The 23,674-nt window shown below is 49.6% G+C and overlaps 8 protein-coding genes across 8 annotated transcripts; 5 read left to right on the top strand and 3 right to left on the bottom strand.

The window, feature by feature from the left end:
• Positions 1–2,809: 2,809 nt before the first annotated feature.
• EPUS_01727 (uncharacterized protein) lies at positions 2,810–4,395 on the bottom strand (the record flags this gene model as incomplete). The annotated part of the gene is made up of 3 exons (XM_007804332.1): positions 2,810–3,169; positions 3,349–4,235; positions 4,290–4,395. 3 exons carry the CDS (start codon positions 4,393–4,395, stop codon positions 2,810–2,812), a joined length of 1,353 nt encoding a protein of 450 aa, XP_007802523.1.
• An 884-nt stretch (positions 4,396–5,279) lies between these two features.
• EPUS_01726 (uncharacterized protein) lies at positions 5,280–6,443 on the top strand (the record flags this gene model as incomplete). Its single annotated transcript, XM_007804331.1, has 2 exons — positions 5,280–5,744; positions 5,889–6,443. 2 exons carry the CDS (start codon positions 5,280–5,282, stop codon positions 6,441–6,443), a joined length of 1,020 nt encoding a protein of 339 aa, XP_007802522.1.
• Positions 6,444–6,857: 414 nt separating this feature from the next.
• Positions 6,858–7,939, bottom strand: EPUS_01725 (uncharacterized protein; the record flags this gene model as incomplete). The annotated part of the gene is made up of 3 exons (XM_007804330.1): positions 6,858–6,983; positions 7,058–7,809; positions 7,867–7,939. 3 exons carry the CDS (start codon positions 7,937–7,939, stop codon positions 6,858–6,860), a joined length of 951 nt encoding a protein of 316 aa, XP_007802521.1.
• A 681-nt stretch (positions 7,940–8,620) lies between these two features.
• On the bottom strand, positions 8,621–10,486 carry EPUS_01724 (uncharacterized protein; the record flags this gene model as incomplete). Its single annotated transcript, XM_007804329.1, has 1 exon — positions 8,621–10,486. The coding sequence occupies one exon, from the start codon at positions 10,484–10,486 to the stop codon at positions 8,621–8,623; it is 1,866 nt and encodes a 621-aa protein (XP_007802520.1).
• A 1,101-nt stretch (positions 10,487–11,587) lies between these two features.
• On the top strand, positions 11,588–13,222 carry EPUS_01723 (uncharacterized protein; the record flags this gene model as incomplete). The annotated part of the gene is made up of 2 exons (XM_007804328.1): positions 11,588–12,000; positions 12,049–13,222. 2 exons carry the CDS (start codon positions 11,588–11,590, stop codon positions 13,220–13,222), a joined length of 1,587 nt encoding a protein of 528 aa, XP_007802519.1.
• Positions 13,223–13,729: 507 nt separating this feature from the next.
• On the top strand, positions 13,730–15,256 carry EPUS_01722 (uncharacterized protein; the record flags this gene model as incomplete). The annotated part of the gene is made up of 1 exon (XM_007804327.1): positions 13,730–15,256. One exon carries the CDS (start codon positions 13,730–13,732, stop codon positions 15,254–15,256), a length of 1,527 nt encoding a protein of 508 aa, XP_007802518.1.
• Positions 15,257–15,892: 636 nt separating this feature from the next.
• On the top strand, positions 15,893–17,231 carry EPUS_01721 (uncharacterized protein; the record flags this gene model as incomplete). The annotated part of the gene is made up of 2 exons (XM_007804326.1): positions 15,893–16,796; positions 16,846–17,231. 2 exons carry the CDS (start codon positions 15,893–15,895, stop codon positions 17,229–17,231), a joined length of 1,290 nt encoding a protein of 429 aa, XP_007802517.1.
• A 3,082-nt stretch (positions 17,232–20,313) lies between these two features.
• EPUS_01720 (uncharacterized protein) lies at positions 20,314–23,082 on the top strand (the record flags this gene model as incomplete). The annotated part of the gene is made up of 1 exon (XM_007804325.1): positions 20,314–23,082. One exon carries the CDS (start codon positions 20,314–20,316, stop codon positions 23,080–23,082), a length of 2,769 nt encoding a protein of 922 aa, XP_007802516.1.
• Positions 23,083–23,674: the final 592 nt, after the last annotated feature.

Here is a 23,674-nt window from a genome sequence, read left to right as displayed (position 1 = left end):
CTTGTAAAGTCTTGCATTCCAGCAACATCAGTCAAACATAAAGATCCGGTACTCGGCTGCATTCCTGTACCTTCGATTCTTGCAAGACTCTTGCGAGACATGTATTCCCTAAGTGACAGTTATTGCGAAAGAACTGGCGCCTCTAAGCCTGCCTTACCCTACCTTGCTGGAAGACACTTGGTTCTTCGTGCTCATCAACCCCCCGCACCGACAACCGGCTCCCGTGCTCTCAATCCCCAAACTTTTCTTGAGAGAGAGTCAGTCCATCCGCTTGACCGCTGTCTCCTACATCCACCCTTAAAAGGCAAGGATGAGCAAGACACAGCAGAGGTGCAGATAACTCGGACCATACGGGCTGGGGATAACCATAGTGCTCAAGTGATCGCTGTTCGAGTTCAGTGGTCCTCCTCTGACCAACTACCAAGAGATATAGATCTCGTCGCAAAAGTCTATGACCCTCTGTATTTTGACCACGAGCAGGATGACGCAGACCCTTTCCTTTGCGTCGATTATGCTTATACCCATGAGACCGCAGCCTACAGCGCTCTCTCGACTTTGCAAGGAGAGAGACCCTACCGAAGTACTTTGGCTCATTTACTATCAAACTACGTGCTCGTGAAAAGGATTTTCGTTTCGTGAGACTCATCCTCATCGAGCTCATTCCCGGAAAAACCATGCAGCAGCTGATCTCAGCCAACCTTTCATAGGCAAACCGCCAGAGGATCATGAAAGCCGTCATCGATGCCGAGTCCTTGGTATACACACACAATATCCTTCACATGGATGTGCGTCCAGCCAATATACTTGTCTGTGGTGGTACCGAAGTCGGACGCGTCGTCATCATTGACTTCGGCCGATGCGCCATTGGACGACATCGTAATCCTCGGCGGCACCAAAAGTATCTTCCTGGTGTATCAATATCGCCGTTGCTTCGCTGGAAGATCCCTAGGGGGCCTTTCGAGTCATGGATAGATTGGGACTGGATACCGTGGCTCGAACGTGTCTATGCGTCAACAAGAGCATCGATAACCGAAGAAATGAGGTCGCTTTGGTTGCCGCAGGCGCCTGAAGCTCCGCGTGAGCCTCCCACCGTAGATCCGAGCAGGTTCCGAAAAGAATATGTTGAAAACTGGGGGAGTTTGGAAGTGACAGAGCAGATACTGCCATCAACCTAGGAGCAACGCGGAGATGTCCCTCTGAAATTATTCCGTACCAAATATTTCGGTTGAGACTTTTGATCTTGGGCGAAAGGATTGAGCTGCTACGATAATGTCAAACACCATCCGACAACGCCGAACCGTGCCACTTGTTCGCAGATTGCCGGTCATGACGTTGGTAGCACATGCTGCTTCTCGAGACGGACAGTCATGGTATTCAAACCTGGAAGGCAGCCAGAGCGCTGGCCATGGACAATCATAGCTTATGGAATGTCTCTTAACTCTGTCCGAGCCGTGGATGGAAGCCATCATCAACACCATTTCTCAATATCATAGACGGCCGAACGAGGGATGGATGTCCATCTCACCAAAGTAAGGCTGGATCTCGAAAGATCGCTCGAAATAACAACTCGGATCTACTCCGTACTTGTGGCAGTCCACGCTCACCAAATATCGATAGATAGCAAGACTTCCATGTCCTTCCCGTAGGGAACCCAAGGCCATACCCTTGGGTGCTAATGGCATCTCTCTCGACCAGATCTGGCTCAAGTGATTCCACTCTCCATCTGAAACCCCAGCCTACTTGGTGACAATTCAATATCATGTACTAGATGGGCGGGATACCAGCAAAATTTTCTCCGTGGTTGGAGCCAGCATATCCACTTCCATGTCCATCTCCCAATTCACCTCATGGTCAAGACAACAACAGCTCAATCGTATGGGGCATGCACCCCAATCTGTGGTTCACGCAGACTCTGTCATCTCCCCTCAAGCTATCATCGACGCGAAAATAAACTGATCGGCAGAATCCGTCCCTCTTCCCTTTCAGGTCCTCAGCACGATTCTTGTGCTAGATCAATGTCCCTGAAGTGCAGCCTAATTGATCACTTAGCAGCGGACCCAAAAGTCAATTCAGTCAGCTTCCATCGCCAACAACTCCCTCCCTCCCTCCCTCCCGATCCTGCCTGAGGTGGTTGAAGCGTCCTATGATATGCCATCGCCCTGTCCATCAAAGTGGTTGATTTGGACACATTAGCGACCACCTGATGAATGAGTGATAGGCAAGAATGAATCCTACAGGGTGAGCCACATTGGGCAGGCAAGCGGAGGTTGGATTACATTCATAAAGTACAGCAGATTACAGCACATCATATCTCCTGTTTTTCCAAATCTATAATACTACTTGACACAGGGGAAGTCATGCTGTATTCTTAAATGCGCAGGTAGCTGAGTACTGTGTTGCTCAAACGTCTATCATAAACCACTGAGGGGAGGGCGAAGACTAAAAGATCAAAGAGGAGGAACAGGGAGAGAAACAATGTCATGCATACCACGTTCATTAATCTCATCATTCCATAATCAAGGTCTAGTTTGGTTTTAATATCTGCTATCACTGCTCTCACGGCTATGGTGGGAGGAAGTACCTTAGTCGTTCAATTCGTGATTCATGATTCTGACCTAACTTAGGCCCTCTTGAGTGCTGCTTGCTCGCTTGCCGCCAATATCTATCCTGTCCCTAGTTTTCACGATCGCTATGCAAAGCTGCCGAAGCGCTCAGTGCTTATCCAGAAAATACGTCGCTCTCTCTTGCATCTGCAATCTCCTCTGATTTTCTCTCCCACGAAATTCAATTCCTTCTCCCTCTCGTGAACTCAAATCACACCCAACACCAACACCCCGAAAACTTCCATCCCAAGCACCACGCCTAAATCCCTTAGCACAGCAGTCCCCTTCCTGACTCCATCATTCTGCGGCACAGCAGACGGGAACAGAAACCCCGTCGAGCTTCCTTGTATCGCGCCCGCACTAGCTGTCGCACTCGGCTGCGCGGTGGCCGTGATCAAGAATCCTCTTGAATCGTATGATGCAGGGGCATTCGATGGGTTATTGTTGGGCCCTATAGTGACCAAAACCGGAAAACCTTGTTCATTCCATCGAGTCACGACTTCAGGGCCAGAAGAGGGTGAGCCCGGCGAGGAAGGAGATTGTAAGGGTGAAGACTGGTAATCTGACTGTTGCATGTGATGTTAGCACAAGATCAATCATAGTTCAAGGTACGGAGACGAAGGAACTGGGGGGGGGACGAACTGGACATAGGTGCAGCATTGCTAGGAGGGAGGACTCTGCCATCATCCATAACGACCCATCCACTCGGAAGGCCAGGATAGGTGGTCACTGACGCAGTACTTACAGCAGTTTGTAGTGTAGCGGTGGCTGATCCAACCCATGGCCACACGCTCGGTGTCACGTAGGTGGAGCTGTCATCACGGTGTGTGCCCTCGAATGGAATGGGTGCATTTGCTGCGGCGGATGTAACGGCTGGTGCGTTGGCGGTGTCGGCTAGTGTATTTGAGCCGCCTTTTGGATTGATGGTGCCACCGGTCGATTGAATTGATTGCCATGTACCGGCCGAGCCGGAGTAGGTGTATTGGGTCCCGGTTGAATAGTCAGTGACTGCGATTGACCTGAGGTACATGGTGTAAGGACCGGCGGAGTAGTCTGTTGGTCCTCCAGCCCATGCGATGGTGCCAGGCGCGTTTGCTGGGTCTCCGCCACTCCAAGCTCCAACCTTGACCATCATGGGGGTTTGAGGATATTGACCTTCAGCGGCGTTTGCTTGTGTCATGGCCCGGACAGTAACGCCGTCGATCTGCCAAACAATCTGCTCGCTTGTCCAGTCGATGGTATAAGTCTTGAAACCATCATGGTTCCCCGGCGCAGCATGATATGCTCCTCGATTGTATGTGGTTGTCATCCCCTTGCCAAAATAATTGCTTTGAACCTGACCATTGTCTCCACCTAGCCACTCCCAATCAATCTCATCCAAGCAGTCGGATTGTAAGACGGCAGAGCTAACTATGCCAGCTCCTGGTGCTGCCTTGATGACGAATTCGACATGTCCAAACATGATGTACCACTTTGAATTTATTTGGGGCGAATCACCGGATTGTGCAACAGTAAAGGCGGCGCCATCAGAGCCGTAGGATGGTGAGCCTTGTTCGGTGAAGGAGTCAGAGGCGCCTTTTGTGAGGTCGATGTTGACGGATCGGCCGAGGGCGGAATTTGGTGGACAATTACCTGTACGGGATGAGCAGTTGGTAATGAGGGGAAAGATCTGTGTGCTTTACTTACCAGAGGTGAGTGGATTGCAACTCGTGAAGGTTTGGGCTAGGACTGGGGTGGAGGAGATGAGAACTGCAAGTACAGCAATTGCTGCATCACAGGTAGAGAAATGCATCGCTAACAAGACGAAGGATAACGAGGAAAGAGGTGCAAGTAGAAGAGTACAGGTCTTATTCAAGCACCATGTAAGTATCTACTGTTCACCAGGTATGGATTAAGGTTGTGGGAGAGCGAGGTAAAATGTTGCGGAAGTAGATGGATAATGGTGTGGAAGAAAAGTGAATTGAGAGAAGGTCTGAGCTAGAAGCTGCAGGCGTGGTACTTGAGGATCACAAACACCAGCCTCAACCTTTCTATCAGGGGGTGACGTGTGTTGGGTCATGATGGCAGGCAATCTGATGTTATTGCATTGCCCTGCTTGGTGGAGGTGGTAGAGGTGTTTCCCAGCCATGCGCATAAATTGACTGCGATGTAGTACTACGGAGTACTACGGTAGTTAGTGGAGTTTCGTCTGGTCTGGGCGGGAGACTGCCAATATTTCCAAGCTTATGCCAAGAGGAGGCTGGGCATTAGCTGATGAGTAATAATTTACTATGCTACTTAGAGTCAAGCTCCCCATTCATCGTGTCTCCCCTACAGAACTGTACAGGGTACAAAATACATCTTACCACTCTGGCAATTCTCTAATATCTCTGCTAACACCCTCTGCACCTGCACGCTCGGGGGAAAGGGTAAGTGTGTTTCTCTCTCCATGTTGCTCCCCCGTCCGGACACAGTGTCAGGGACGGCTGCTAGGACAAGGGAGCAGTAGAGATTCTTTGTACACGAAACTCGCTCAATGTCTCTGTCAGACTACAACAGAAATACCAGGGTGCATAGCCTAAGCACCCACTACTACCTTAACGATTCTCTACTCTACCTCAACCAACACGCATCGTTTTCGCAGGTATGAAGGCATTGGCCAAACGGGTCAGAAGCATCTAGGAAAGGCACGGCGTCATGGACGATACCAATGATCAGTGGACCTCTTTTCAGCAACTTGACCGCGATAGCGATAGCGTACACAGGCAAAAAGTCAAGCACGTTCTCCAAGAGGCGGAATTTCCGTTTCTCTCCTGGACAGCGGTACAGACTCGACAAGCTCTCGACCCTGGAGGCGGTAGCACTTCTCACACATCTGCCGAATTGCTCCGCTGTTCCATCGACTGTGGTAGATTCGCTACTGGGCACGAGAACATCGCACTCGAGCTCGAATTTTCGGACTCGGAGCGCTGGATGGCGACGATTCAGCTCCCGGACGAATCCAGCGAGCCTGATGTTATTGAAACATCGATGCTTAGCGGAATAGCCACGATGAGACTGCTGTGCGCCACGACCGAGATTTCCGTGCCTCAGCTCTACGGGTTTGATATCCTGGCCGCTAATCGATTCTGGTTCCGCTACATGCTCATCAAGCCCTTCCAGGTAACGCCCGGGACGCCGTTCTGTCGCGATCCGTCACTAAGCACGAGCAAGATAAGGTCGCCAATCAGCTCGCAGACTAATACTACCAATTGAGCCATTTGCGATCTGATTGCATTGGACGCCTCTAGGCTGGGAGACAATTAGATCGCGAAATCTCCATTATACCTGCACATGAAATGGGCTCTTTCCGCACCTTGCTCAACTACTTTTACGCTCTTCGTCGTTTCAAATTCGGGCGATCAAGGTGGAGCACTCTGGGAATCAGCAATGGACCACTGCGGCGTGGATGCTCGAGCAAGCTGTACCATCGATGGTAGTGGAAGATCACGTTACGGACCTTTTCCACCAATTCACGTGGATCTGCATCATAACAACATCCTCTTCGACAAAGCCTTCAATATCACCGGGATCATTGATTGGAGCGGGGCTCAGACGGTTCCAGTGGAACGCTTCCTGGCCAGTCCAGAGCTTGCTAGTTTCCCCTGGTTATCAACAGTAGAGAACCGGCGGACAATAGCATCCCGCGACAATTTCGCTGCGGAGCTTTGTGTCCGAGAATTGACAACACCCAGATCGTTCAGAGTTGGTGGCCCCACCACCGGTGGCGGTTGGAGCGAGCATGACATGACTTCCTCTCCGACACTGATTTCAGATCTGATACCCACCCCACTCTGGGATATCGTCTATCGCTGTACCTAGCTTTCACTGAGAGCAATGAGTGATCCAGTCCATCGAACCAAGTCGTGATTAGTTTCTACTCTCTAGGTAGGTGTATCTTTCTGCCCTCTCCCAGCACACTACGTGATCTGCTACATATGTCATTTAAAAAAGCAGAAATAGTTCTAGCCGTTCGACGCGAAGATCCGCCTATGGATGCGATCTCCTTACAGAACGTGCAGCTCTTCAAGTCTACCTGGAGCAGAGTCCCGATCACTATCTAGATGTCCCTGTTGATTATCTTATCTGCACTTGTTGAAGTCTGGGGCGAGAGTCCGACATGGTGTCACCGAAATAGAGATACTCGTTTCATGCTCTCGAGGGCCCACTCCTGCATTGCTAGACGCATTCGTCAAGAAGATCTCCGAATGGGTCGAGCAACAGGCTTATACTGTCTTACGGAAGCCTCACGTTACCGATTCTCAACTTGTCAAACTGCTGCTCTACATCCTCCTCAATATCGGGAACGGGTCCCATTGGGGTGATAGCCTTTGGGTTGATATCGTAATGGCTCTTGGTATACTGTGAGGTCTCAGTGTTAGCGGACCCAATGAAATACTGCCGCCTTCCAATGTCTTAGGTGTTGGAATACCTACATTCTCCTTGATGTGTTTGAAATTGGTCGTCTCCTTGAAGCCTGAAACATTCCAATACAGATTCTTCAGCCAATTGTTCAATCGTGGATAGTCATGCCGAAGGGTACCAAGATTGCACTTGAAATGCTGAACATAAACCGTATCGAAGCGTATGAGGGTCGGATACAACCGAAGATCAACCTCCGTCATCTCCTCCCCAAGGATGTAAGATCCATTGTTTTCCGCAAGGAGTTTCTCCAGTCTCTTCAAGGTATCGAACACAGGCACCACATTCTCATCGTACACCTCCTGGTTAGGAGCAAATCCAGCCTTGTAGACTCCAGTGTTGAGATCCCGTTGCATCCAGTCGCAGACCTCGTCGATCTTATCTCGTAGATGGTCCGGATAGTAATTCCGTACCCGATATTCATCAGATAACAGAGGATTAAAGGCATTCTCCAGAAACCGCAAAATCTCATGACTTTCATTATTTACGATAGTGTTGGTCTTCGTATCCCACAGAACAGGCACACTGTACCGGCCCTGATAGGATTTATCCGCGCGAAAGTAGATCTCATGCATATATTCGCTTCCAAACAGCCTGTCACGCGTCGCATCTGGGTATTCATCGTCAGTCTTTGGAAATCTCCAGCCTGGCCAGCCCTTCTCGTCGCCTTTTGGGTACGGCTTGACGATGGAGATGTCAATAAAGCTAATCAGACCCTTAAGATGCCGGATCAGGTTCACGCGGTGTGCAAATGGGCAAAATAGTCCTTGGGTCTTTGATCAGTACTGTTTGATTGTCTCATGGTAGATGCAAGTGATCGTACCGATGTACAGATGGTACCGACCAGGCTCGGGCTCGAAGGTCCCACCTGTTTCAACGACGCCGTGCCAGGACATTGGTTATTGTAAGGCCTACGAGCTCAGATTAATTAAATTACTCGACGAATCTTACAGAGATTTAATAATCTTGCCTTTAACCCAGATATGTAAGAGCGGAGCTTCGACTGGGAGAGATAAACTAGTCAGAGCCTTGGTACCACACTTCCATATTTCCATATGCATTAAGTTAGAACCAAAGTCGTACGTACCTAGTAGGTAAATTCCATGGTAGGAGGCATATCGTCAGCATGTTCTAGTAATTAATAGCTAATCTTCATTGCGTCGCAGCGGCCTCCTTGAACCGCCTAGAAATATTAAGTTCACACTTGAATGCCGATAATGACTGGCTTCAGGTCGTTGATGATCTACACCAACGGACTTCGACAAAGATGTGAAACCGCCAAGGCTGTCGTAATGTACGGAGTTAAGTAGTACTACGAAATATCTAGCTTGAAGCTAACAATACTTATGTCTCTACCGTACCCTAGTGATCGTCTTGTTGAAGCACGGCTCAGGATGCGAGCACCTAAGATATCATGCATCAGAGGCTTTTGCGCCGAGTCGATCAGAAAGGCGTCCTCGAAGGATGGGACCAGGGGTTTAATAGGTCGAATCTCATTAACTTATACTTATACAAGGCTGTTCTCAATGAAAAGGTTCCGCACCAGTACAGAACTTGCCAAAGGAACGCTGAAAAATCTACAGATTGCATCCTCCCTCCATCAGACACCATGTCATTTGAACCATAGCACTTTGAATAGTGTAGTCAAGCACAGCCCGTTCTCTCCAATCAGCGAGTCTTCGTGACGCATCTTCAATCATACTCGCGTTGCGTGGCCCAGACCACATGACTTCTGCTGCTGCTGCTGCTCTCGGCCAGACTCTGGAATCCAAATTGACTGCATCAGTCTGCTCGTTCCACATATGGACCTCGCCACCTTCGATGAGGTGTTGAACGTCGGCTGTGATGTTTGCTAATGGATCATAGACATAGATGTGCCGCCAATTCTTCATCGGAGTGCAATAATCGAGGAATGGATCCTGGATTATGGTGGGCACTCCCCCAGAGGTACTGTAAGGTATACTGGGTGGAGACACGCCAGATGGATAGGGGTTGATGAATCCGCCGTGACCACAATCAAGGTACCAGTTATGATAGTCGCCGAACAATGCGCGGTACCCTTTCTGGAGAACAGTTTGCAGGGTTGACGCCTCTTTCCAGACTTGGACAAGGACAGTAGCAGAACTATCTTTACTGCCAGAGGGGAAGGTCAAGTTCCAGTCAACAAGCATTTCTTCCCAAACGATCGGTGTCAGCCTTGCTTCGCGTACCATGCCGGTCACGTAGCTCATTATTTTTTGAACCAGAGGTTGTAAAACATCAGATGAGTTCGATTGGACAGTATCGTCGAGCAGGAAAGCATTCCTGTTGACCTCGTCTCCACCATTGTGGAAGAATGTGGTGTAAGGCGATACTCGCGGAAGCAGATCAGAGAAAAGAGTTCCCAGAAAGTCGTACACGGCAGGGGAGTTGAGCTTCAACGACCCTGAAGGAGGCTCTGCTGCAAAGGTCGACCAGTCGGTTTCATTATATGCAGTAATTAGCTGGGGAAAAGCGTTGGCGATTGAACCAGTGTGGCCTGGCATGTCGATTTCCAAGAAAACCGAGATTCCTCTTTGCAATCCATAGAACTGGACTACGCGCAAATCCTCTGGTGACCATGTCAAATATGGACGGTAGGCTCCTTTCTCCGCCAATGTTGGCAGAGAGGGTATCTCGATCGGCCATGATTGTGCATCAGTGGCATGAAGATGGAGACGGCTCATCTTACAAGTGGACATGGCATCAAGCGTGCGCATCACGTCTGTAGGACTGACTACGTTGCGAGATATATCAAGGTTCAAGCCTCTATGCGGCCACTTTGGACTGTCGACGATCGAAATGGGAGCTAGTGGTGTATAGACTCTTGATAAATCGGAGTAGGCGTAGAAGAGCTGCTCGAATGTCTGCAATGCTCGTATCGTTCCCAGTGTGGAATTGCTCTTGATGTCTGCCGCGCCACTCTCAGAAATGGTAATGGTATAAGACTCATCACCACTGAAGAAGTCTTTTGCTGAGATGGTCCCCTTTGCCGCATTACTTTGGCAGATCTTGACCGTGGTAAGAGTTTGATTGGATGCAGATGAATCGGGTTCAAAATCTGTCGTTTTCGAGTAGAATTTCCATGGGACAAATCTGGTTGAGGTGATTGTCTTTTGCGTACGTTGAATGGCCGATTGGAGTATCTCTAGCTCGGAGAAAGAGTTGGTTGGTATCGACACGTTATCACTGAGGCCAAATGTTTGAGAAACAAGGTATCTCCAGGAACCAGCCAGAGCCACATACATTGATCCGCGAGAGTACCGCCCAGTCGTCGCATTGCCAGAAGAGGTTTGGATGTTGAGCTGAGATGATACCCAGAGAACCGAAGAACCTGATGTGAATTCTCTAGGGTGTGGCCAGAGGCATAGGCCGAAAGATATAAAGAGGTTGATGGATAGAAGGATAAACTGTGGTGAGAGCATTTTGTTTATGGCCACACGATGCAAGCACAAGTCTTGAGCCAGAGAATCGAAGAATGTTGTAGGGCAATCAAGAATCCATTTATATATCTAAGAGTCAATGACAGGTTGAATAGTGTAGAGAGTGACAACAGCTAAAGAATGACGGTCTCGGTGGCTTTTATGGTCCAGACTCCTCCACTCAATATTCATTCAAACGTGACAGCTGTGAACAATGTGTCATGTGCCACCCACGAATATGTAGCACATCCAATCATAAGCAGGATTGTTAGTGCTTAATTCCATCAAGGTCTGTGGGTCAAGATGATGCTCCAGTTGCGGGAATGGAGCCGGAAATGATGATTAATGGTGACAGAGCCGTAAAGAGGGACTAGGGGTAAGAAGCCGGCGTGGAGTACTCTGTACACCGTGATACTAAGTAATGGCTGAGAATGTGGAACCAAGATATTAATGATGGTGGTACCAGATCCATTCGAAGCGGAGTCAGCAAGATGAAATGCGTGGCAGGAGGGATCCAAGTACTACACGGGGATGCAGAAGTATTATTAGTCTAGAGCTAGTAGCGGCTAGTATTTATTATCTCGTCAAAGTGCTGCAATTTGTTTATGCAAAGCTTAACTGATGACCATCCATTCAGACAAGTCCACAAAATTACGACTAGCTGATCTTGTACTTAGCTTGAATGCTTCTAGTATCTTTTACACCAAAGATACTAGCGTTGAGCTAACAATACTTTATGAACCCCTCAGAGGAATGTCCTAGCCTCCACCACTGCTAGCCAGTACTAAGTACGCAGTTAATGATCCGCCAAGAGTCAAAACATAATTACCTAACGCGCGTGTAAATGGAGTACTAAGCGGCTGTCTCCGACAAGGTCAACCTTACTAGTTAGTAGTATTTTGCTTTGTCCCAGTTAGTGCTCACCTCACTCGCCTTCCGCTTGCAAACACACCCCGTCAACCTACATTTACTACTTACAAAGCAGGCTGGCTATTTCGGTAAATTACTACGCCTCTTCCTTCCACAGTCAGGCGCCATCATCCGGCTGAAACGTCCGCGAGGCCTTTCCGGCGCAGCTCCTCTGAAGTCGCCCTTCCTGCCGCAATGGCAGTTCAACTAGCAGTGGGCACTCCGCTGGCGGAGGCTCTCAACACTGCGGTACATACGAAGCTCTTAGAAGTTGGATGGGGATCGGAAGATGATACTTCTTTGGCCGAATTTATCGTGTTAATGTTAGTGAATGGAAAGACCGAAGATCAAATCGCTTCCGAACTTGCAAACGACATTCTACCAGAAGGAGAGGGGACACAGGAATTTGCGCGGTGGCTCTTTGAGCAAGTCCGGACACTGCAGAATGGAGGACCTTCTGTTGCGACTGAAACACAACCAGAACAGCAGTCAATACCATCTTTCCAAGATTCAGATGAGGCGCAAAGGTCAAAAGGAGATCCACAAGATGCGCCTCTGGCATATGACTCCGATATGGCTGATGGATCTGCCGCAGCGCCCGGTAATGCGTGAGTAAATCTTCCATGCATATGCCGTTCAACTGCTGACATGACTAGACCTACCGGCCCCAAAAACCTTCGAGGCGGCAGTCAATCTGGTAGGGGATCAAGGATCATGGGACAAGTCAACCGAGCGATGGATAGGTCGAACGAGTCGGTTCTTCACCGGGTCCGTCAAGGGTCTGGCACAGGAAGAATAAATAGCCACATGCAAGATGCGCCGAAAGGTCCTCGAAACGTTCAAACCCGCAACGTGCGACCAGGCATGCAGAAGGCCTTGAATGGCATGGCAATGCCAGGAAATGGGATGGTCAATAACAACATGATGAACCCAGCACAACAAGGGCAAATGCCAATGCCGCTATCTCCGCAACAGCAAATGGAGATGATGGCTATGATGGAGCAGTCGGCGAGAATGATGGCACAATTCATGCCTGGCATGATCTCACCTACCATGAATCCGAATGTTCAGCAAAATGGTGTGCAGCAAGGCAAATCGCTTTTCGACCGTGTAGAAGCGGGACCCGGGAAGCGCGGACGAGGTGGTCGCATACAACGAAATGGCAGCTTGAGGAACAACAGTGCTGGAAGTGGCACTGGTCGTGACACAGCAATGGATCTCTCCGACAAACCTCTCGACAAAAATCTATCATCTTCTATGGAGACAGAATCGTCCCAGCCACAAGCATCAGATCCATCAACAACGATGTGCCGATTCAACCTACGATGTACGAACAAGTCATGTCCCTTTGTCCACCAGTCCCCCGCAGCTCCCGAAGGTGTTACCGTCGACATGACAGATACCTGCACTTTTGGGGCAGCCTGCAAAAATGCCAAATGTACTGCTCGCCATCCCAGCCCTGCACAGATCAAAGCACACCAATCCGAAGAGCAGTGCAAGTTCTTCCCCTACTGCACAAATCCAAGTTGTCCATTCAAGCATCCTAGCATGCCGATGTGCCGCAACGGAGCTGATTGTACAGTTCCACATTGCAAGTTCACTCATTTACAGACAGCTTGCAAATACAACCCATGCAAGAATGTGCGATGTCCATACAAGCATGCCGAGGGTCAAAGAGGGTCTTATAGTGACAAGGTGTGGACAGCGGATGGCGCGAAGAAGGAAGAGAATGGACATGTTAGTGAGAGGAAGTTTGTTGAGGAGGATGGGGAGGAAGAATTGATCAAGCCAGAAGATGTGGCTGCACAAGCTGCGGAGCTCATCACATAAGGTTCTGGGTGGCATTTGGGGCCTATTGGGGAATACCGCTTTCAAGCTAGATGTTCTCATGTATAATACGACACGAATTGGGATCAATAGAGCTGGCAGGAAATGCTCTTTCGGAATGGTATTCTATTCTGTAGCCTCCCTTTTCCTGGGAAGTAAGATTGTTTCAATGTATGCTGGGTGTGTTGGCAAGATGACCTCAGCCTGTTGGTCATAGGCTCTGATTAGAAGCATTGGAAGATTGCCCTCAATGGGATTCGTCTGGGCGACAGAAACACATCGGATGTAGTTGACCAAATCGAGGTTGTCATGCCACCGTTTGCTGCTGCTGCGTTGAGCTCCTTCTCAAGCTCAGCTAATTCAATCATTTGCACTCTCAACTCTACTTAATATTTACTTGAAGTGGCCTCTATTAAATTCGTCTGATTATCTCAGTTGTATATTATCAACGACTTGGTGCCGACCTGGAGCAGCTTTAGTCCTTCTTGGTTATCAGTTCGGTCTTCAACGATGGCTAATGATATGAGTTCATCCGACAATCAGTTGGTGCTGTCGCCCTTCTTTGAGAAGTTGAACGACCTCCAACTTAGTAGGCGAGCACTCCCGACCTTGCCCGAAGAAGGAACCATCGCTCAAGCTCGGAAAACTCTCCCAAAATTTCTGGAAGCTGAGGGTCATGATGGCTGGGATGAACATCTCACTTCTGATATAGCCCCAGCACTAAATGCTGCCAGCTTATCACCAAATTACTATGGTTTTGTCACTGGTGGATGTACGATTCCCGCTCTATTCGGGGACATGCTAGCAAGCGTTTACGATCAGAACGTCCAAGTCCATCTCCCAAACCAGACAATTGCAACAGATGTGGAGGCTTGTGCTTTGAATATGCTGCTCGACCTCTTCCGTCTTGACCGCGATGTTTGGGGACAAAGCTCTACTTTCACAACTGGAGCAACAGCAAGCAATGTCCTAGGACTAGCGATGGGTCGGGAATGGGTATTGGGACGCAAGGCGGAGAAGCGAGGAAAGGATCTGCTTAGCGTGGCAGAACATGGCATACATGAGGTGATGGCAGATATAGGACTCAGAAAATTTCAGATCGTCTCCACCTGGCCGCACTCAAGTATAGCGAAAGCCGCCTCTGTTATTGGAATGGGAAGAGCAAATCTGAGATCAGTACAAGGTACCATGGAACCGGGGGGGTTCACTATGAGAATTGACTTCAATCGTTTTGAGGCAGAGGCACAAGCAGATAATGTAGCGACTATCCTGGTCATCTCTGCAGGTGAAGTAAACACGGGACGATTTGCCACCTACGGACTGGAAGACATGAAGAGGCTTCGCGCTATCTGTGATCGATATGGTATCTGGATACATGTCGATGGCGCATTTGGACTTTTCGGCCGCCTGCTTTCAGACGAAGCGGAATTCGGCGAGATCATTCGTGGCTGTCAAGGACTCGAACTTGCCGATTCGATCACGGGGGATGGTCACAAGCTGCTGAATGTTCCATATGACTGTGGTTTCTACTTTTGTCGCCATAAGGGTATTGCGGAGGAAGTATTCAGGAACGGCAACGCAGCATACCTTACCTCAGCGGCATCTGAGGATACTATACCTAGCCCTTTGAATATTGGCATTGAGAACTCACGGCGTTTCAGAGCATTACCGGTCTATGCTACCCTACTGGCGTATGGACGCGGAGGATATCTCGACATGTTGCAAAGACAGATCAGGCTGGCTAGAAAGGTGGTGGCTGACCTATGGGATAGTGAAGTCTACCATGTTCTGTCAGATGCGACTTCGAAGACAGAAGCTTTGGAGAGGACTTTCATGGTGGTGCTCTTCAGTGCAAAGGATGACAATCTCAATGCTGATCTGGTCCGAGGAATCAATGCGACCAGGAAGATTTACGTCTCTGGAACATCGTGGCAAGGAAGATCTGCAGCAAGAATCGCAATCGCGAATTGGAACGTTGATGTGGATAAGGACCACAAGATCATCCAGAGTGTTCTGAACGAAGTCGCCGAGAGATGATGAAAGGGGATGGTGTTTCTCTGCTATCGGTAGCTATATCCATGGACTGATAAAGAGTTACTTCGACTTCAATCGACCTTCTCTGCGATACCTCTTCAATGCAACCCTGTACTTTCCAATGCCGCCAGTCTTCAAGACTCACCATCGCCAAACATCGATGTCGACTGTATACGACCTATTTCTGTCATCTCTTTTCAACGCTGTGGAGTACGTGGAGGTGAAAACTAACCCATCGTTTTCTTCCATCTGAGTCGAGGACGCCTATTGTCAGCCTTCTTCACAGCCCTTAGGGAGAGCTAGATCTCGGCCTTTTACTGGAACATTGTCGACGCTCTGAATCAGCAAGTATTGTCTGCCACAGTCAGGGAGGGCCCTTCAAACACCTCTCTACCTCAGGTAGCAGAGGGAGATGGGACCGTGTACGTTGGTTCGATGGCGCGCTGACTGAATCACACGAATAGTGCCTCTTTGCGACGGTGCATTTCACTCGCTAGAAAACGTGTCCACTCAGCAGTGATTGAATATGACTGAAAGAATTCAATCATCCTCAATGAATCAGTCCAGGGATTGTTATTTATATCTGCTTACTTCTTTTCAACCATCTTGCCTCCAACAACAACTCACAATTCTGCCACAATGCCTTCTGTTCACAGCAAGCCTTTAATACTTTGGAGAGATCTCTCTCCTCGCTCCATTCCTCTGGTTAAGCCAGACTCCAATTCGCGTCGTATTCTAGTTGTGGGGGGAGGTGTCATCGGCCTGGTGACTGCTTGGGTTCTTCTAGATCATGGCTACAAGGTCACTGTTCTCGCCAAAGAATGGCCTACATGGTCAGACAAGCAACGACTCACTTCTCAGATTGCTGGCGCATTGTGGGAGTATCCACCGGCTGTGTGTGGGCAGCATACCAACACCATTTCTTTATCGAACTCCAAACGCTGGTGTATGGATGCTTACCATGTCTATAATGCCCTTGCTTCTGAGCCCAATATCGCTAAGGCATCTGGCGTCAGCATGAAATCTGGTGATTTCTTCTTCCCCTGCCCGATCGAAGAGGATGTGGAGGAACTTTCCAAGATGGAGGAAATTATGGCCAGTGGTGTAGTTGGGTTCCGCCGTGATCGAAATTTGGTTCAGGAGAGACTTGTTGATCCCCGTCATGGGGTCGTCGATGCTTACGAGATTCTGTCGCCCGTTATCGACACCGATGTCGCCATGAAGTGGCTGCTGGACCTTGTCAAGGGCAAAGGCGCGGATTTTGTCACAGAGACTATCCAAGACGACCTTCTTGTGCTTGAAACGGAACTACGCAAGCGCTTCTCTGCCGATGCCATCGTGAACTGTACTGGTTTGGCGGGCTCTCAGCTCGCTGGAGACGACACTTGCTATCCCATACGCGGTGGACTGATTCGTGTCATGAATGATGGCACAGACTTTCCGAAAGTTGAAGCTGCCATGACTATGACAGCAGGCGCACTTCACGATTTCAATGAAATTGTTTTCATTGTGCCTCGTAACGACAATATCCTCTTGATTGGTGGTAAGTTTGGAAATTGATTGGCGGGAGCATCGTCTAATTCTTGCCATAGGAATTATAGAACCCCACAAGTGGGAGCTTGATCTTACCCTTGAATCACCAACCATCAAGCGTATGCGAGCTCGTTGCGAAGCTTTCCTGCCTGATCTGAAGAAGGCACGAGTAGACCCCGACTATCCATTTGCTCAAGGTCTCAGACCCTTTCGCGAAAAGAATGTTCGTGTGGAGAGGGAGCTTAGAAACTCAGACGCAGCGACAGGGCCGTCCCGGATTGTCCACTCCTACGGTCAAGGTGGCGCTGGATGGAGTCTAGCATTTGGCTGTGCAGGCGATGTGCTCGCCCTGGTAGAGGAAGCTCTTCAAGACCTCCCACCCAAAGCGATGAATGCAACCCAGTCCAAAGCTGAGCAGAAAGCAGCCTCGTGCGCTAGACCGTGACGGAGGTTTTGGGGTTGCTAGACTTTATGCAGCGATGGCTTCTGCTACCGTGCTCGTGTCAATTAGCTTATCAGTCTGTCATTAATTCTACCAATCATAGATCTTGTTGCTTGACGCGTTGTGTGGCTCCTGGCACACCCTCTCCGCCTGCTTGGCTTGAGCTACTAGTATTGCTGGTGATTCTCTCCCGACATCTGCACAAAAGGTCCAATCCTGCCGTTTTTCAGCGCCTGTTTTGCTTACAATCGCAGGACGCTGGAGGCTAGTATCTCGACCATCCGCCAAGGCCTATAAAATTTCAAGACAGGGTGACGCCGCTCGAGCTCACCCGGGTCTTACCCTGACTGGAGTGCCACTTAGGGTGTGACTCGGGGGCGTTGCACAGGATGTTGCTCACTCCCAGGCCAGTTAAGTAGTACCGCAGGCAACAGCCTTGGCGGATCTGCAATTCATGATGGAAGACAACTTGAAGGACCAATCTTTCACGAATACCCCAATCTCACGATGGTCATCCCCTTCGACGTGTCTGTGGGAAATTTTTCTCGCCGGATGGAGTTGATATGAAAGCTCGTCAATACTCTCGAAGATAGCGCAGGCTTATCGGAGCAATGCAAGGATACTTATAGCGTAGCGCTGTGCATGAACTTAAAAATCAACTTACGTAAAATAATATATCTTTTTTGGCAAGACTTTAAACCTATTCACGACATCTTTCATCTCACGTATCCGTGGCCATGTAAAGGCAGATGTGAATTTGTTCATAATGTAAGCCCACCACTTTCATAATGTCAGTGAGGCATTGCACTCATGGACCATGTCGCAGGCAGCTGGACTGCGCCGCACAAGCCACACCATGCAAACCAACATCCAGGCCCGTCCGCAAGCGCTTACGTAGATCGGCTGTGGGTGCAAGGGGTAAGGGATATCCGTTACAGATTACAAAGACTTGGTGAGATCTGGTGTCTCGAATCAAGACCGAAATTAGGAGCGACAAGGCAGCAAGGGTCCTGCGCAGGTCCACAAAGCATGGCAATCCATATCCATCAACAAACCGGACCGAAGGGGCTCAGTAAGGATACATCAATTAAGTGTGGTTCGAAACCCATAAGCGCTGTCCTTTTGGTGGAGTGGTTCATGTGTCACATTTTCAGGGGTTGCTTTGAGACCATATCTGGTCACATGATGATTCGCTATCGAGAGGAGAAGCTGGGGCATAGACAACTCCAGCTGATTGGTGATTCGACCGAACAGGCAGGGAATAATACCAGTATCAGTATAAATAGCATTGAGCCTCTTGTCAGCTCAAGAACCAACATCGCAAGAGCGATGCAGCAATCAGATTGGGAGAAGAAGAGACACTAATGCATGGGGACAGTAGACTCCCTCAGACGATTGTATTCGGGTGTGGGTGGTTTCATTATACGTAGTACGGAGTACAGTAGGCATGACTGCAAATGCGCCAGGAGCGAAGACCCACTGCACTCCTTACCAGGAGAAGGCCCTCCGAAAGCTATGCCTAAATTACCATAAAGGTGTGCTTGGTTTCAGCCTAACCGTGATATGGTCTAGTTTATAGAGAATTATGCAGCTAAACATCTGGATTCTAATAAAATTATGTTATTACAGACGTTATTTAAAGAAAATAGCCGTCAGATTATGGCTGGACTATGGTCATTTGAGCCTCCTGACTACCCGCTAAATTACCAAGGACCATTAACTAACGCGTCATTTTTAGAGCCTCTCAAGTTCTCCCGGTAAGTCCGCCAAGTCCACAGCCGACATTGAATAGTAGCTTCTCTCGCTAGCTACTAGTAGTTAGTAGGATAGTTGACATGAGAATTCTGTCCCATCCAACTCTAGTTCACCATGCAATTTAAATGCACATTGCATGTTCAACATTTCCCGCTGCGCCTTGCGGCTCACTCTGCATCATTGAAGCTATTCCATTGTTACTCGAGCTTGGTGCCTCAGTGCAGTATGGACAGCCTCTTCAATGTGCCGCCAGACGCCAGCGTCCAGATGACATGATCGAGCTTTTGATCAGGAAAGGTGCTCCTCTTGATACCGTTATGTTTCGAGGACATAGCGTTTCTCTCCCCCATTCAAGTCACTTGGGCGGGGGACTCCGTTGCACGAAGCAGCCCGCAAAGAAATTACAGACTCATCAGATTTCTGCTCGATCGTGTTACGAATCCAGGTGTTAAGGATTGCCTGGGCATGCTGCCCAAAATTGATGATTTGATGCTTTGAAGTTACTATTATTGTCCTCCTGGCTAATCGGGTTTCCAATGCAAACTCCTGATGATTGTCTCAAGCTTCCAACGCCAGAAGAAAGGGAAGAACTGGATGGCCATGAAGGTAGAGGAATTTGGCCAGAACACTAGCCACCACCAAGCTGGTTGTTTGGGTTGGTGAGGTCGACCCTTGTCGCCAGGCATCTCCCATAACTCTATTCCTGTCATTGACCTTCGGCCTTCTGCCCACATTAACCATGGAGTCCAGAAGCTTTCAAGATCTAATCGGCCTGCCAGTGCCTCAACATGTTAACATCGTCAGAGATGCCTGCTGTTTGGCCTGCACAGCCCAGAAAGTGAGAACGCCTCGGCGCCAAAGTCTGGGCAGGAACCCGTTCGCTTCGAATTGTCCAAAGCGTCGAAAGGGTTAAGATCGCTTGGGCAGTGTCTACTTCGCCCCCCCCTGGGAATCTGAATAAGGCATGGCTATCACTCAGTCCGCCCGCTTCCCAATTATGGCGTGCCGATGCCCTGCATACAGGCTCCAGCCGCCGAAGGCTTTGATGGACTCTCTGCCACATGTCCGGTCAAGTCACTAGTATCTGCAAAGGATACTCCCTCTATGCCTGAAGCATATCAGTGGCCAAAACCATCCGCTCCCTGCCTCGCTCTTGTGGCTTTTTGTTTAAATGTCACAAGCACCAGGCAGTGCAATAGTTGAGACCTATCACCGGTTTAAGAAGTCGATGGTTCCTCCTGTCTCTCCATGCGACCAAGTGCGGTGGACTCCATATACCTCGTCTCTCTCCGTGAACCGGGCCAGCAGCTGTATATGACCCCAACCAGCAATGACTTACAATCCAGGTGTATCCTTCTTTATCCCATTCCACGAACTTGATCCCTCAAGGGAAAGTCAGTGCATATATTTTACCCAAAAGGGCGCAAGATGCCAGTGGCCTTGCCAAGAGAGCGACAACAGGCAGGCGATCGTACTCCATGAAACTATTCATGCAATCTCAATTGAGGCTGTCAGTCTCGATCTACTCGAGGAGTATGTCTTGTGCAATTGCTGCAGATCAGGTCGTGCTCAGCATCGAAATCGCATAGAAGACATTGGTCTTTTGACACCACTGGCCCTGCGATGGCAAGATGAGATTCGGAGAAACGCTGCCGACCAATTCAATCATACAACCCCTAGCCCAGCACCTCAGGAGAATATCTTCACCCCATATACTTACACCACCCCAGCTACACCACTTCCCAGTCACACAACACCATTCTACACCCCTACTGCTTGGCCATCATACTACCAAGGCAACGTCTCCACCTCCTTTAGTATTAATTCAACACCCTGCAAACCTGTCAAGAGCTCATCATGCTACCAATATGGCCGGGATCTTCAACCCCTACTGAATTCGCATTTCAATCCTTCCGAAGCCAACCGCTACGATCTCCGCCCTCGCGAAGCCGATGTCTCCACCAATTCCACCTCCGCTAGACCCATGTCTATCCACCGGCGTCAGTTATCAGAATTCCGTCCCCACAAAGAATACCCCCTTCACAGCGACTCCGTCTCCCGGAAAATCCTCGATCCCCTTGAAGACCGCGACTTCGAGACCGGCTCGCTCTATATCTTCAATCGGGCCTCTTCTCCGGGCCATGTCAAAATCGGCTGGACCGCAAACTCCATCTCGCGCCGTCTTGAAGATTGGTCGAAATGTGGATACAATCCGAACCTAGTGTCTAGCGTGCGCTATGTCCCGCATGCCCAGCGAGTTGAGACCCTCACGCACCACGAGCTGATTAATGAATGGCGCCGGGAGCGGATGTGCCAGGCCCCATGGTGTCGAAAGAGTCATCAGGAGTGGTTCGAGATTAGCGAAGAACGAGCGGCGCAGGTGCTGAGTGATTGGGCGGACTTTATGAAAAAAGCTGCGCCATATGATTCGGAGGGGTGGTTGAAAAATTGGTGCAGGGAAGTTGTAGACATGATGGACAGGAATGGGGAGGTAGTCACTGCTAAAAAGTTGTTGGAGCACTACGAACAGTCTTTGCTTGGGGAGGCGACACTCGTTGAGGAGCCGGTGGACCTGGGACATGCGCCGAAGATTGAGGATGTGGTGGGCTTTGGATTTGTACCGAAGGTAGGACGTCTGGAGACCACGGTGCGTTTGCTACCAATTGAGGAGCCAGCATCGCCCAAAGAGAGCGCACCGCTCAAGAATGAGGCACTGCCTAAACAAATCCCGCCGGTGGAAATTCCTTCTTTCACAGCGGAGAAACAGCCCAAGAGCGACCAACTGTTCAAGACAAAGCCGTTACCGAAGACCGAACCACTCTTTAAAACCGAATCACTCCTAAAAACGGAACCATCCTCTAGAACCGAATCACTCTTCAAGACCGGACCACTCTTCAAGACCGGACCACTCTTCAAGACCGAACCACTGTTTAAGACTGGACCACTCTTTAAGAACGAACCGCCCTCTAAGAATGAGCCACTGTCCATAACGGAGCTACTGTCTCAGACCCATCTACAGTATAAGAACAAGCCGCCGTGTGAGAAACCGCCTCCAGCGAAAACGACGTTGTTCAACATCGCACCACTACCCAAGACACAATTCCTGTTCACAGCGCAGCCACCGTTCAAAATCGAACCATTGACGAAGACCGGGCCACTGTTTAAGGCGGAGTCACTGTTTAGGATAGAGCCACTACCCAAGAGCAAACCGGCATGCGAAGAAGTATCGGCACCGCAGTTAGCACTAGTCAAGGTGCTATTGCCCGAGCAGATCCCGCTGCCTCCTTCACCACTCCTCCAACCTACAACCTTCCCTCAAGACACATTTTCCTCACACGAGACAAATTCAAGCCCAAGGACTAGAACCAAGGACACCAATGCGATAGATATCATTACCAACTCTGACACTGATATTACCTCATCGAACCCCAAGGTCAACCCATCGGTCTCCCCATCGGTCTCACCCTCAGCTATTCCCAGTAAAGACATTGCTCCACCGACGAACACCCATACCAGCACGGACACCGGCACAGACACCGGCACGGACACCGGCACGAGCACCAAATCCCCACCTCTCAACTTACCAGACCCTTCTTCCGAGCCCAGTCCATTAGAATCGTCAGCCACATCTGCCTCTCCCAGACCCAAAGCCGAGCCGGCACCTGATTCCCCAGCGCCCGCCGTAACGGAGATGGCGGAGACGTTGCTCGCCCTAAGCACGGACGAGCAAGAGAAACTGGCGGAGACACTTACTTCAATCACGCAGCATCAGCACAATGCTGGAGAGGACAGACAGGCGGAGTCTGAGGGTGAGCTTCTCGGGTGTGACGGACAGCCTGGTGAGGAGGAGATTGAGTCTCACGGTCAAGATGAAAGCACAGCAACGGAGGAGAAATCTGGGATAGCGGATGGGTGGGATGAAGAAGCAACGCTAGTAGAAGACCAGACTTCAAGATCTTTGGAGACGGCGGCTTTGAAGAATGTTGATGGGCTTTTTAACGATGTTTCTACCGGGAGGGCGGATGGCGTTTTGAAAGGTTTGGATGGACTGAAGGTGTTGGAGAGCGAAGCGTTGCCGCTTGGCAAGGTTGTTGCGTAATGTGAGAGTATAGATGACGGCAGAGAGGAACATCAAATCAGTCTCATAGGCCCGCCTATTTGCTCCGTGTAGGATGATGGTGGCTTAGATTTCACAATAAGCCTGAATCAACATCGTCTACCCACCCCCCTCCCACGCGGCATCAACCAAGGACTCTTGACTCCCAAGGTTTTAACTGGCCATTTTCGATGTTCGCTTCTGGGCGTAGATTGTGGTGTGTACTACGGTACCTGGCATAAGTATTCGTAGTACAGCGCTAGTATATTTGCACCAAAACAGGCTCTAAACGAGACTTGTATGGTTAAGCGGTATTGTTGTGGCCAATTGATACCAACAACTGTCTAAGAAGCTTCTAGACACTGAGGTGGCGCTGTAACTGAACTAGTTGCTACTAGCGCCGTGCTACGATCAATTATGCCCCTTACCGTAGTAGGAAGCGAGTTGTTCTGTCCAGTAAGGAGGTGAGAGCGATACGTACTAAACTAGCTGGGCGTACAAGCGAGATTTGGAAGTTACCGAGATTGCACTACCGACTGTCCAATCAAACGCAGATCCAATAGCAGGGATAAAGCAGCAGACTGGCCAATAGGCG

The sequence above is a fragment of the Endocarpon pusillum genome (genome assembly GCF_000464535.1).
Source record: "Endocarpon pusillum Z07020 unplaced genomic scaffold scaffold3350, whole genome shotgun sequence".
NCBI classification, from domain to species: domain Eukaryota; kingdom Fungi; phylum Ascomycota; class Eurotiomycetes; order Verrucariales; family Verrucariaceae; genus Endocarpon; species Endocarpon pusillum.
Note: the sequence above shows the minus strand (reverse complement) of the source record. Positions and strands in the feature narration are given on the sequence as shown.